Source organism: Eucyclogobius newberryi, unplaced genomic scaffold (genome assembly GCF_026437365.1).
Source record: "Eucyclogobius newberryi isolate DKJ021-1_F unplaced genomic scaffold, fEucNew1.0.hap1 SCAF_1, whole genome shotgun sequence".
Taxonomy (NCBI): Eukaryota; Metazoa; Chordata; class Actinopteri; order Gobiiformes; family Gobiidae; genus Eucyclogobius; species Eucyclogobius newberryi.
This window is the reverse complement of record NW_027315723.1, coordinates 14,852,337-14,867,005: the sequence shown is the minus strand read 5'-3', so window position 1 is coordinate 14,867,005 and position 14,669 is coordinate 14,852,337. Positions and strand designations below refer to the sequence as shown.

At 39.0% G+C, this 14,669-nt stretch overlaps 1 protein-coding gene across 2 annotated transcripts; it reads left to right on the top strand.

The window, feature by feature from the left end:
- Window positions 1–1,039: 1,039 nt before the first annotated feature.
- Window positions 1,040–12,973, top strand: LOC140347272 (chloride intracellular channel protein 4). 2 transcript variants are annotated; one of them, XM_072433698.1, is made up of 6 exons: window positions 1,040–3,467; window positions 7,957–8,066; window positions 8,948–9,073; window positions 9,344–9,450; window positions 11,934–12,115; window positions 12,686–12,973. In XM_072433698.1, the coding sequence occupies exons 1-6, from the start codon at window positions 1,047–1,049 to the stop codon at window positions 12,845–12,847; spliced, it is 3,108 nt and encodes a 1,035-aa protein (XP_072289799.1). In that variant the 5' UTR covers window positions 1,040–1,046; the 3' UTR covers window positions 12,848–12,973. The 2 variants fall into 2 exon arrangements, with proteins under 2 accessions (XP_072289799.1, XP_072289881.1); XM_072433780.1 differs by lacking the exon at window positions 1,040–3,467 and adding an exon at window positions 7,415–7,633 and having other exon boundaries at window positions 12,686–12,967.
- The last annotated feature ends 1,696 nt before the right edge of the window (window positions 12,974–14,669 follow it).

Genomic DNA, 14,669 nt, shown 5'->3' with positions numbered 1-14,669 from the left:
CATTTACATTTATTCTTATAGAGTTGCCTTTTATCTGCAACAATATGATCTGTTGGACTGCTGTAAAGTGTTCATGTTTTGTTTTGTGTGTTGTCATTTGATGTTAGTGGATATAGGGTTTTCTATTCACCTCGCTTCCCACTTTCTCTGCTGCTTTTTAAACAAACACTTTTGCTCAGAGAGTTATTTTTGATTTCCGGACTGGTTCCTGTCGTTGCGATTATTGGCCTCCTGTAGTGCAAGTCCCTGGGTGGCAGAGGCTTAAACCTGCTGGTCATGTGGTAATCAGCCTGTTTTTTAATCCTGTAGAGAGAGAGAGAGAGAGTGAGAGAAAGAGAGAGAGAGAGAGAGAGAGAGAGAGAGAGAGAGAGAGAGAGAGGGAGGAAGGGAGAGAGAGAGAGAAAGAGAGAGAGAGAGAGAGAGAGAGAGGGAGGAAGGGAGAGACGTGAAGGGAGAGGGGGAAGGGGATAGAGAGAAAGAAAGGAAAAAAATGGGAGTGAGGAAAGCGTGAGAGGAAAGATGGAGAGAGAAAGGTAAAAAGAGGGAGGGTAGAGAGAGCATGAGAGATGAAGGGATTGAGTAAGTAAGGGTTGGAGAGAGGAAAGTGAGAAAAAGGAGAGAGAGAGGGAGTGAACTCCAGGTTAGTGATGTCTGACTAGGCTTAGATTATTCAACAAGCAACTCCAGTCGAGTGGAGCTGAAGGAGAAACTTTGCCTGCAACTTCATTTTGTCGAGCATTATATGACTGGAAATATTGCCGTCTTTAGGATGTTTTTTAGGCATTTTGCTTTTTGCTTGTAGGCAAGTTAATTTTGCTGGATACATTTTAGTTTTCAATCACCCAAAAACGTGGGATTGGACAACTTCAGAACTTTCAAGGCTTGCGAAGTCTTGGGTTCGACACACGTTTTTGGACATTATAAATCTTCAAATTCCAAATTAATTGTTCCTAAAAAATCCACTATCAACATCTATTGTCACTACAATTACCATCTAAGCCATTTCAATCAAGCTTTTCTACAGGAATTTCAAAATAGTTTTCAAAATGGCTGAATTAGACTCCATGAGTTTTTGCACTGAGTTGGAGACAAAACAAGAAACGCATCAAGAGGAAGAAGACAATTTGGATGTTGAACTTGGTGAGGAAGTTGAAGAAGATGTTTTCATGTCAAACGAACTAGGAATAGAACTCGCAGATGGACCAAATGGAGTTGAAATGCAGGAATTGAAGACTTTTGACAAGTTACCAAATGCAGATGTGGAGGCTATGGTTCCGAATGTGGTGGTAGAAGAAACTGAACATGTACAAGAATCTGAAATAGATTTGAAATCTGAAGAGGAGACAATGGAACTGACAACAAATGATAAGTTGGAAGTTAAGCAAGATTTTCTAGAAAGTAATGGAGAAACTACAGATTCTATGCTAATAGCCGGATCAGTGGTTGAAAACAAATTGGATTCCATGGAACTTTCATCAGTGGAAGCAAATTTGATGGAAATTGATCAACAAGAATTTGATGATAAAAATATTGAGAAATTTGCACAAGATGAAATTGTAGATGTGCCTTGCTGTGAGACAATGAATGCAATGGAGCAAGAAGTTGTAGAAAATGATCATACTGTAGCAACAGAAAATGTTAAGGCGCAACTGGTTGAAGAAATCCCAAAGCAAGATCAAGGAATTGTGGCTATAACTTGCAATGAAAGCTTTGTATCTGAAGTGAAAGAAGATACTGACCAAAACAATGGAGGAATTGAAAAAGTGAGTCCATATTTCGAGATTGAGCAAGACAAAGTTGAAGAGCTGAAGTTATTAGAGGAGCAGCCAACTATTTCGACAAGTAAAGATGAGTTACACATATTAGATAATGCAGTAATGGAACAAAGTGTTAGTATGTCATTGTCAGAAAATAATTTTGTTGAGAAAGAAGACAATGATGCTCCCTATGATGGTAAAGCTATTCAAAACAATGTACAAGATGAAAGTGAAATTTGTCAAGAAAAGTTGCAATCAGAGAGTGGTCAAATTGAAGAAGTTGATGATTCAAAGTTGAATCTTGTTGAAGAAAACGTTGAGAACCAAGAACATTTTTTAGAAATTTGCCAGTATAATTTGCCATCGGAAAGTATCGCAGATGTGGATACTGCAAACAGTCAACCAAATGACAACGGAGGTGAGAAAATGGAAAAGTTTGAAGAAATTAAAGATGTGGAAGAAGAAAAGATTTTTGAAATGCCCCCAAATGACCAAGAACATTTGGATCAGCCTAGCCAAGATTTATTGCCTGAAGTAGATGCTAAAAAAAAGTATGAGGGCTTCCAAGATAGCCAAGAAGATTTAGATGCAACATATGGAGAGGATGATACTTTGACGGTGCAGGAAGAAGTAAAAAATGATAAAGACTTGCAAGATACTACAGCTACTGTTGAAAGTGAAGGGTCATTTAAGGATGCCAACTTGGTAGGGTTAAATCTGAATGAGGGAGAAGAGATAAGCCAGGATGGACGTAAAGCTGGAGAGTTGATGGAAGCAGCAGTGACAGGCAAAACAGGTGGTGATACCAAGTTAGAAGGGCAAGAAGATCAAGAAGGAACATGCGAAACAGCTGTGCAAACAAGTTTAGAAAGAGAAAAAACTATGCAAGAGGAGAAGATGCAAGAAAAAGAAGGTTTAGACGCTTGCAAAAAGATTGACGAAGTTTGTAGGCAAGAAACTGGTGAAGAAATAGAACAAGTTGGAAGACAAGATGCAAATTTGGGTGTTGAAATACCTCAAGAAGAACAATTCGATGACCCAGTGGATAAAACCTTGATCCAATATGTTTTGCAAGACACGGAAAACGAACCTGTAACTGTTTTAGATGATATTTTTGATGAGATTGAGGAAAATCAAAATGACAGGCAAGAAAAAGTTGATGAAACTATGCCAGAGGTGATAGAAGAGTCAATAGATGTGGATCTTTTAGAGGGAAAGGTTAAGGAGTTAAAACAAGCAATGGAGAACGGAGGATTGTCGACTGAACCACCGCAACTCAGGGGAGAGGCTGAGAAGTTGTCAGCAAGAAGAAAAGATAATGATTGGATTAAAGTTGATCAAGCAAGCGAGGAGGTAAATATTCAAACAGAAGATTGGAAGAAAGAGTTGAAACCTGTCAAGAAAGACTTATGGGACAAGCAGGACGAAAAATGTCCGCCAAGCAAGGACGCCTGGATTCAAGAGTTGAAATCGGTCATAAAGGATGAAACGTTGCAGAGGAAACGGGACCAAAATGTCAAGAAGAAGCGAGTGGTTTTGTTTGAAGATGGACGATCGTATGTACCGCAGAAAGAGCTGTTTGAAGATGATAGAAAAGAGGAGTTCAAACTTATTTCACATACTAGAAAAGTGGATTGTCCAATGTTGGCGATGAAAAGAGAGTGTTCTACATCAGATGATCAAGACTATACCATCTCTCTGTATGTTAAGGTAAGACAGCATATTAAGAGGATTTATAGAAACAAAGTTTTAGTGTCTTGAAATGAACATTTCAACATTTCAGATTTTTACTTTGACTAGTGACACGTTCAGTCCCACTTGCAATTTTGGCCAGTTCAATTTTATGCATAATAATTTAGACTGGATTTAATAAAACATAATGTACGATTTTATTTTATTTTCATTTTTTAAATTTAATCCCTGATTAGATATTGAATAAAGTTTTACATAACTTTTTTGCTTACAGAATAAGTGTCTATATTCCATTTACAACTAATATAATCATAATTGTCACTGGGATAGGCTCCAGTCACCCGCGACCCCGAAAGGGAACAAGCGGTAGAAAATGGATGGATAATCATAATTATAAAGCCAAATTGGCTACTGGTAACTTTTGAAGAACACTAGCGCCACAGTGGCTGGTGAGTAGTGTCACAAAACAAACATTATGAACATATGTAAAACGTTGCTTAAATTGGTAGGCCCAGTTTTTATGGTTTAAGTATTGTGTAATACATGTATCTTTATTATATCAAGGGAATCAGAATAACTGGAGTAGTGGCTTTGTTTTAGACTGTGAGAATATTGAACTTTTCAAGCATCTGCACGGACAATGATATGAAGGTCTATATAGAACCTCCAGCGAAGGCTTGGTTCCCTACATTTTTGTCTTCAGTACCCGAGAACCTTATCTCACACTCTGAGAACTCCCTCACTCACCTACTAGATGAATGAATGTTTTCCAGTATATTGTCAATTATTTCTGTCATATTTTCTTTAATGATATAGAGGTCAAAATGTTTCAAAACGTTCTTGAAGAAACAATTCCAAGTCCCCCCTGATAAGAGTTTGCACCCCTGGGAAACACAGAGCTGAGTTACTCCTGACTAACCTTTACTCAAGGTCTGGAAGTGGGTCCCCATGCTCCTGACAGGTTCACCCAGCGCCATTACCAAATGGGTCAAATACAGAGGACTAAATTCCTATGGGGACAAGACATAGTGCGTATTTAACCTAACTTAATGTCAGTGACAGTGAATGTTGTGCTGATTACTTGTGATGGAGAGTGATTTGCCTTAATCCCATTAACACTGAGGGATTCTAATCTGGAGCTGTGGTAGTCTGGATGAAGCCAACCTGAGGAGATTGTGATATAATATACGCCTGCACATAGTACACATTGAAAAGTAATGATGTGGCAAATAATCAATCGTGTGTTTCATTAACCTTAATAAAGTATGAACAAAGACTTAATTCATAATGGACTAATATTTGAGAATTATCAAAATGCATGAACTACTTAATTATTACCCATTATTACCCTGACCAGCCCGGGGGCCAAATGCAGCCCTCAGGCCTCGAAGTGAATCGGCCCAAATGTCCTCGGTACTTTTTGGTTGCAGTTTTAACCACTTCCAGCACATTCAAGAAGGCAGTTTATTGTTATTAGCTATATATATATATTTTTTTACTCTTAAATCTTTCCATTCCCAGCAGGTATGACTAACTTTAATTCCGGAATATGTGGTTAATTTTGAGGTAATTCTTACACGAAAGGGATCAGGGCGACAAAGAGATTTAGTTGGTACAAAAATGTGCTAATCTCTGAGCCACAACAGGCCTGACCAGCAGTGGCTCACAATGGAGGTTTTATGCAGGGATTAAACTGAGGAGCAGTTTAATCTCTGGGAAAAGTTATAAAAACTACAGACTGCAGGAAGTTACTCGGGTCAAGATGCAAGGATTTTAAAACAATTGAGACAAAAATTGTTTTCAGAGATTTAGAGAAGTTCATATTCCATTTGTTTTATACCCAAAGTTTTGTCACACGCCCCGAGTAGATTACATCTTTACTGTTGTAGTACATTATCAATATTATTATGATTTCTTGTTTTAATGATGAAGTCCAAAATCCCCCGAAACTTCTTAAAGATGTTATATTTAAAACACTATTCAACCTTGTTTAAAAATCTTTTAAAAATCCGAGAAGCCTTTACTAAGTGGTTGCACACCCCCAGTGGTCCCGGTACCTCAGATTGAGAAACACTGTTGAATATAGATAAAACATAATATCACGTTTTAGATTGTGCTGGTATAAACCATAAAAACACTATGTAAGGTAGAAACAGGAAAATGAATATATAACTTTTTGAATAATATGTGTAACAGCATTGAAACTTATAATGGGAATAATGGTCCCTGGGCAATACGCTTTTTTCAATCAGTCTGCCTCAAGGCAACTGTGGCTTGAGACACTCTGAATTATTACTTGAAGGTATAAACCCTGTCTAAATTGTACATCATTCCTCTCACAAAGCAGTCTTGTAAACAGGGTGAAAAGCATGTTGTGGTTAATCTGACTGAATTCTCAGTGGCTAATCTGATTACTCTGTTTAGCACCTCTCTGGAGAAACCTCATTCAAATACACTATGTCACTTCACCTTTAGGGCAGTTTTTATAGGTCAAATACATTTAATAGGCCATAGCAATCACCTCATCACAGCATTTATTAGCCTTAATGTACAGTATTCCTACATTTGGTCCACTGAAGGCCTGATACACAAATACAAATGTAGTCCTGGTTTGAATATGATTGGTTTAATCCTGGCTTCAGCTTGGTTTAGTTCTAACTTAGTCCTTCTTTAGTCCTGTATGATTTAGTCATTTTATTTACTTCTGGTTTAATTCTATTTTATATTCCAATCCAGCCTAATTAGTCCTGGATTTAGTCCTGGTTTAAGTCCAGATGATCATTGTTAGTTAAGTGTTTCTGCCTGTTTTATCCATTCCTGTTTGAACCCATACAATGTTTGCCTGCATGTACATTTAGCTGTGGTTGTTGTACCTTTGTTTGTGTGGTATTGCATATTGTCATCAGTCATTTAGTTCTTCGCCTGGTTTTCCTTAAAATGTTCCCATAATTCCTTAACATTTTGCACAAATCTACTTATGGTTCAGCTTTGATTATGTCCTGGTTTTGTGACTATTGTATTTGTAACACTATTTTACAAAAAACTGTATTTCTTCTAGTTTCGGTCTATATGATTAGAGCCACATACCTATACTCATAATAGAGTACAATTACAATAAAACACAGCGACATAATTGGAATTAGCGGTCTCCCTTTTGAATCAGCTCTTTTCTCAACAAACTCACTAAACATAATTATCTGCTCTGATTAGCCAGATCTCAGAGAACATGTGGACAGTGGTTTAAGCAACTTAATTCAACTTTAAACAGCAATCTAAAATACTGAAATTCTACGGTACAAACTATAACAGTACTAAAGTATAGTACTTTTTTTTCATTTGTACTTTTTAGTTTAACTCAAGTGCGTTTTGGCAGTAGCACTACGTATTTGTAATTGAGTACAATATTTTTAGCCAGTACAAATGTTGACTCTTTCCACTGCTGCATTAAGCATACTCACATACATCCCAGATTGTGGTTGAGATGTGGTCTACAGAGCTGTTCATGTGTGGGACTATTGCGAGTGTTGCATCTCTGCCACATGCTGCACATTCACACTGATCTGAGGCTCTGAATGTCAAAAACGCCCTCACGCTGGAAACAAAGGGTCCTCACTGTCTGTCCGTGGTTTAAGTCCTGGTTTAGTTCTGTTTAGTCCTCAGTCCTGGTTTACTCTTAGTTTGGACTTGCTTTGGTCCTGGTTATTTAGAAAACATCTAGATATATTGTTAATTTCCCTGCTTTTGCGAGTTTAAAAATGTAAATATTGTGTTTGGATTGCATTTGTTTGATAAGGATTTATCCCATTCAATTATTATTCATCAATTAACACTATAAGTCTGATGGTATTTCTGTCCAATTTAGCTTGTCTTAGCATTCAGATCTCAATATTTGTCTCGGGCCATTGATAACAGTGTTTTTCCGCTGCGTGTCAGAGATTCAAACTTATGACAAAAGACCCATTGTCTGAAGGCGACAGGAAAAAAAAACACCCGAAGACTCAGCCCAAGAGGACAGGCTTAACAGACTTTAAGAAATCTACTTCATACTTTTGCAAATATAATCTGCTCTGTTTGAATGTGCGTAAGGAGGACTTAGGATAGCTGGATACGTGTTGTTGACCATGTCTTGGTTTGAGACTGCTGTTCAAAAACTGGATATACCAAAAATAGAGTTGTTTGTTAAGGTAAGAAGAGGCACATTGGACACATTTCCATGGCTTGTTTTGTAATTTGCTTTGATCTAATCACAGCCCAAAAATTATTAATTTGGAACATAGACTTAATTATGGGACCAATAATGTGTTTTGTTCTTGCGTTTTCCCCAATGTTGTATCCCAGGATGCAATAATGAGATACAAATTGAACCCTTCTTGATGACATCAGTGGCTCAGCAGTTTTGGCACTTAGTTTGATCCAAATTAATAATGCATACAATTTTACAATGTTGGAAAATATATATGCAGGACTGTACATTGTTTGATTCATTTGTCTGTTGGTCTGGTTTTAGGCTGGCAGTGATGGAGAGAGCATTGGGAACTGTCCTTTCTCTCAGAGGCTCTTCATGATCCTGTGGTTGAAGGGAGTCATCTTCAACGTTACCACGGTCGACCTCAAACGGTACATTTATACTTCTCTAATACGTTATACTCTTTAAACGTCTTAATTACATGTACAAATGCAGTGGTGGAAGGTAAAACCTGATTGTTTTGTTACCATTTTTACAATCTACTTTTCTCATGTTATAAAGCTCGGGATCAAAGGTCAAAAAGGTTCCTGGCTCGTTCACAGCGACACATTAGCAAAACATATTTTTAAAGTGTAAATAAATGAGCTATGGAATGATTTCCATTGATTTTATATTTTTATACTGTATATATATAAAAAATCAGTGATATTTCACACAATATTGATCTCTATTCAATGGATATTTTGACTCTACATTTTAATAACAACAAAGCCTCCTTTCTTGCTTGAGTACCATTTGTTTTCTAATGATGAAAAGAGTAGATTCTTGTCTAAATTATTCATAACTGATTGTTGCTTGAAGGTGCATCATGTAAGTTTTAAGGTTACCTTCTGGTTTCCATGGAGATTACATTGCTTTGACTAGAATGATCCACTGGACAGCATTAAATATATCTATCACCATGGAGACATGCAGGTGATGCCAAGTATTCAGTTGTAGCATTAAAACAAATAGAATATATGCAAGATAGATAGATTTAATGCCATAGTGTAAAAAAGTAACAAATCCATGGAGACAAGCAGGTAGCGACCCTCTAACAGAAATGTAACTTAGTTCACCTTTAAAGGCCATGTTTTACTTAGGAATGAGAAACTTTTGGACCCCATAATATTGTCATTTCATGTTTTATATTTTATAATAATCCAATGGTATTTTCCGTATCAAATGTGTGGTCCTCAAATTCAGTCAACAACATTCAAACATATAATTAAAAAATGTTCTTATCTTTTGAATGTGCATTTATTGACATCAGGAAGCCAGCTGATCTGCAGGACTTGGCTCCTGGCACCAATCCTCCCTTCATGACCTTCAATGGAGAGGTCAAGGTCGACGTCAACAAGATTGAGGAGTTTTTGGAGGACAAACTCAGCCCGCCTCGGTACGATAACACTCACACAAAAAGAAAAAGTATGGAAAAGTATTTGCTTTACCGGTACTTGGAATGCTCCGCAGTATGGCATTAAACAGCTTTTACAGATAGAGAAGGGAAACAGTGTGAACCACCTTTGTCAATCCGCTGTCGTCCCGTAGCATCAGATACTGGTGCATATGGCTCTTGCTTACCTAAAGTGTAACCTAAAGTGCTGCAGGTGCTTTAGGGGAAAACTAAATAAATGTACCTACGTATGTTAATAATATTGTATTTTAGCTTTCCCAGACTGGCTGCTAGACATTCAGAGTCCAACACAGCAGGGATTGATGTCTTTGCCAAATTCTCTGCCTATATCAAGAATCCAAGAAAAGACACCAATGAGGGTAAGAAACAATATTTGTTTACAATACAATACAGTTCATCATTTTTCTTTGCACAAACCTCGACTAAACCAGAGCTAAAGCAGTCTAAAGCGCCTCTGATGGATAGACCACTGTATCAGAAACACCACACTAAACCAGGAGGAGATACTTAGACCCAGTTGTCTCAATAATCTACCCATAATAAATTATTTTCTTTATTACTGTGACGAACTAGCAAACAAACAAACAAACAAACAAACAAACAAACCAAGGGGAAATTTCGTTGTTACAACGCAGTAGAACAGGAGGAAAGGACAGATTATAGGAAGTGTCAAAAGACACTCTTAATAGAACTCTTATGAACAAAAACTCCTCACCTATCTTAATAGGGATTGGAGGGGGGTAATAAAATGAAATAGATAAATAAAAAATAAAAAGATAAAGATAAAAATAAAAATAAGATAATAATGATAATAGAATAAAATAAAATAAAGTAAAAAATAGCTAGCACAAGACTAGGTTATACTATTAGCAGGTAAGTAAACAGAATAAAAACAAAATAGAACACTCTTATTTACAGGTATTGCACATGGTTACATCAGTATTGCACATGTTCAGGGCTAGCAGTGTTTGTTGTAGAGTCTGACAGCAGCAGGAAGGAAAGATCTGTGAAACCTTTCCTTCACACAGCGAGGGTGGATCAGTCTCTCACTGAAGCTGCTCTCCAGAGCGGACAGAGTGTCCTGCAAGGGGGTGACACTCATGGTCCAGCATAGATGTGAGTTTAGCCAGGACCCTTCTGTCCCCCACCTCCTGCACCGAGTCCAGAGCACAGCCCAGGACGGAGCTGGACTTCTTGATGACTCTGTCCAGCCTCTTCCTCTCCCTCTCTGTGATGCTGCTGCTCCAGCAGGCCACACCTACAGGAGCTGATGCCACCACAGAGTCGTAGAAGGTCTTCAGGAGTGGCCCTGTCACTCCAAAAGACCTGAGTCTCCTCAAGAGGTAGAGCCGACTCTGGCTCTTCCTGTACAGTGCGTCTGTGTTATGAGTCCAGTCCAGTTTGTGGTTCAGATGAACACCCAGGTACTTATATGAGTCCACTCTCTCAATGTCCCGTCCCTGGATGTTCACTGGTGAGGGGGCAGTGGGGTGGCGTCTACGGAAGTCCACCACCATCTCCTTGGTCTTCCCCGCGTTGATGAGGAGTTGGTTCCGCTGACACCAGTCCACAAAGTCCTGCGCCAGTCCTCTGTACGCCGCATCATCGTCGTCCGTGATGAGTCCGATGATGGCAGAGACGGTGCCCTGGGGCGCCCCCACACTGCAAGTCCGAGTGTCAGAGACACAGTCCCGTGCTCTCACAAACTGGGGTCGGTCCGTGAGGTAGTCCAGGATCCACTCTGCCAGGTCATACTCCACACCAGCCGTCTCCAGCTTGTCCCTCAGGAGCTGATGGTGTTGAAGGCGCTGGAGAGATCAAAGAACAGGATCCTCACAGAGCTGCCAGGCTTCTCCAAGTGAGAGAGAGAGCGGTGCAGCAGGGAGATGACGGCGTCCTCCACTCCGATGCCAGGCCGGTATGCAAACTGCAGCGGGTCCATGGCTGAGCTCACGGTGGAGCGGAGGTGGTCCAGGACTAGCCGCTCCAGTATCTTCATCAGGTGGGACGTGAGAGCCACTGGCCTGAAGCTGTTGAGGTCTTTGGCGCGTGGTGTCTTAGGCACAGGTACCAGACAGGAGGTCTTCCAGACCTGTGGTACCACCCTCAGCTTCAGGCTCATGTTGAAGACATGCTCCATAACTCCACACAGTTCATCTGCGCAGGACTTAAGGAGCCTGGGGCTGATGCCATCAGGTCCTGCTGCCTTCCTCACTTTAATCCTCTTCAGCTCACTCCTCACCTGTGCTGCTGTGACAGTCAGTGGTTGGCAGGGGGACCGTGTGCTGGGGGGATGGGTGAGTCCAGGTGAAGTGGGGAGATGATGGTCCGGAGCAGAGGTGTGAAGAGGAACGGGGGTGGGCCATTGTCCGGCTGTGGAAGAGGGAGCATGCAGCTGTGCAGGGGAAGGGATTGATCAAATCTCAAGAAGTGAGTATTTAAATCGTTCACCCACTGTAGGTCTCCCTCTGTCTGGGCAGGGGGGGTTTTGAAGCCTGAAATGGTTTTCAAGCTCCTCCACACTCCTTAAATGTTCTTTTGCTGCAGCTGCTCCTCCATCCTCCTCTTGTAGGTTCTGTACTGGTTTAAACTGGGTTTAGACCATTGCTGGTCCTATGCAGTTCAAACCTTGGGTTTGCTCTGGTTCATCTTGGTCAAGATGTTGTTAAATCCGGTTTGTTTGTGATAAGGCTTGGTTTAGTACTTATGATGGTATCTACACGTGAACATTTCTTACCTATTACCTTTTTTCAATGTTTAGAAGAACACTACTCACTTGCCCAAAATAAAACAAATGTATACCGTATGTAGATTTAATTTGTTTTTTTATTTTATGTTCCAGCCTTGGAGAAAGCCCTGTTGAAATCCTTGCGTCGTTTGGATGAGTACTTGAGGAGCCCTTTACCTGACGAGATAAACGCTGACGAATCGGGCGACGTCCCAGAATCCACCAGGAGTTTTCTGGATGGGAACAACCTCACACTCGCCGACTGCAACTTGCTGCCCAAACTACACATACTCAAGGTCCAACACAAGTTATGATATGTTTTCATATTAGTTTGCTATTTTTGTTTAAAGGTGCACCATGTAACATTTCAAGGTGGAGGGTGTGCTTGCCTCATCTGGGATGTAACATGGCTGTAACATGGCTTGGTTACATCACATGCTTGTTTCCATGGAATATGAATAGCTATGTCTAATGCCATACTGTGGGACATTCCTGCCTAAGCAATCATATCTCCATGGAGATGAGCAGGTGGTAGATCCTCCACCAGCTTAATTCTAAATGCCCCGTGAAAGAGTGTGACCGCAGCATAAGCTCAAATCTTGTTTGAGACCTATCGTCCTTGTCTAGTCTAGATTTAGTCTTCATTTATTCCTGCTTTAGGTTTATGGGTTTAGTTCTTATATAAACCAGGTTTTGAACTCGTCCTTATTTAGATTGTGCTACGTCTCAATGCTTGGTTTTACTTAGCGTTCGCAAGTAAGTTTTTACTAATTGCTCTATAAAATGTAAGTTTTACAGAATTCCACATATCACATTTTAACACACTCTTTTTTAAATATATTTCTTCACTCATCATTTTGTTGTAGGTTGTAGCAAAGAAGTACCGTGACTTTGAGATCCCGGCAGAGATGACGGGACTGTGGCGATACATGACCAGCGCCTATGAGAAAGAAGAATTCACCAAAACCTGCCCCAACGAGCGAGAAATTTACTTTGCTTACTTAGACGTGGCCAAGCGGATCAAATAAAGCAGCACAGTGTCATCAATTCACACAAACAAATCTTATTTCTTCTGTGTACTTGCTGGTTAAGGTACACACTCTTCTTTTTTTTAATTATTTTACTAATCACTAAACAGACACATTTTTTTTATGATTTCAAAGAATGGCTGGACCCATTTAGGCAGATTTACAGCGTAACTAATGTCAGTAGAATTTTTAAATATATCAAAATGATTAATAATTATTATAATAATTCATAATTAATTATATGCCACCTATGTTTAGGTTACAATTAAATGTAGGTCCAAATCAAAGAAGCTTCTTTTTTGTATAAAAATGTGTTGTCTAACGTTTCTGATGGGACGTCCACCACCTGCTTTTCTCCATGGAGATATTAAATGGAAAAGGGTTGTCATGACAAAAGTATTGAAAATCAATTACAGTTTTAATTACAATAATAATAATAATGTAATTTAATTACATTAAAAACATAATAATAAAATACATGAAAAATTGTAATGTAAAGAAAGTACTATTTTATTAGTGTTGAAAATGACATTGTTTTTTTTAATTGTCATTGTATCCAAATTGGTATCGAGTCTATTCGTTTGTATCATGGAACATTCCATAGGCAACGTGATAGGTTCATGGCGTACCAGAAAAGTGTGCATCTATAACAAACCTTTGTATATTTTATACTGTGATAAATAATTGTGACACTTTCAGGCCTTACCTTTTAAATAAAATAACAAATGATTTTATCCCATCAAATTTTACAAGTTAATTTCTATTGAGTTATGTGTAGCATTCATTTATGGGCTTTTATATCTGTGGTTCATTTGGTTTTGCATTTATAAGAATCCTTCAAACAAGAGGTCCATTCTTGAAATTCCAATCCCTAAATCTCATTTGAGAGCAGGATTTGGGAAGAATTTTCCAGAAGTCTCACGTTTTTCTTCACATGCGTTTGATAGTTCAAAGGTGCATTATGGACCAGTTCTAGTGGTATAAATAACACATACATAAAATAATAATTGATCAATCTTGTATGGACCTGGTTTAGTTGTAGTCCTGGATTAGATCTCAGACTGATTAAGACCTAGTTCATTTATATCTGATTCCGTCCTGGTTTAGACTTGGTTGAGCCCTAGTGTAGACCTGCTGGATCAGACCCAAGTTACATATTCTCTCAGCTCTGGTTCAGTTTGGGCAGATCTTGTTTAGTCCAAGTCTTATCAACCAGACCAGACCTTTATTCCAGAGGTTGGAAATTGAATTTGCCATAGAGTTTTCATGAATAAAAAAAAGTAAATTTACAAAAATAAAATCATCCTTTATTATCACATGATCATGGTAGAGCTGAACTTTATTTTCATTATTCATAAAGCAGTGGTCACACACACAAATGTCCGTGCGTCTGTCATATTAGCAGCAGCAGTCCTTCAGTGCAGTAGGTCCACACTTTGTCGCCTGTGATTGGTCAGTTTGGGTTAATTAACGAGCGAATGAAAAGGTCCCAAGTCCTGTCTGGCGCCGGGCGGGTTTTAAGCAGAAGTCCTGGCATCTCCCACGGCAACGGAGAGTCTCTGATCCTGCTGGGTTTTTCGCTCAGCCGGTGTGACATGTGAACTCACTGAATTCCAGGTATTTCTTACATGAATGGCGAGACACTGCAGTGAAAGTCTTACATTCATAAGCCATTTTGTGTAAAAAGGCCAAAAATGCACATATTAAGGAATCAGAAAAATGTATACATCCAGGTTTAACATGGTAAGACATTTACTGAGGGGATTTTAGATATCTTTAGTAGATCTTACTGAACATTTTTAGTAAAAAAAATAAAACAAAA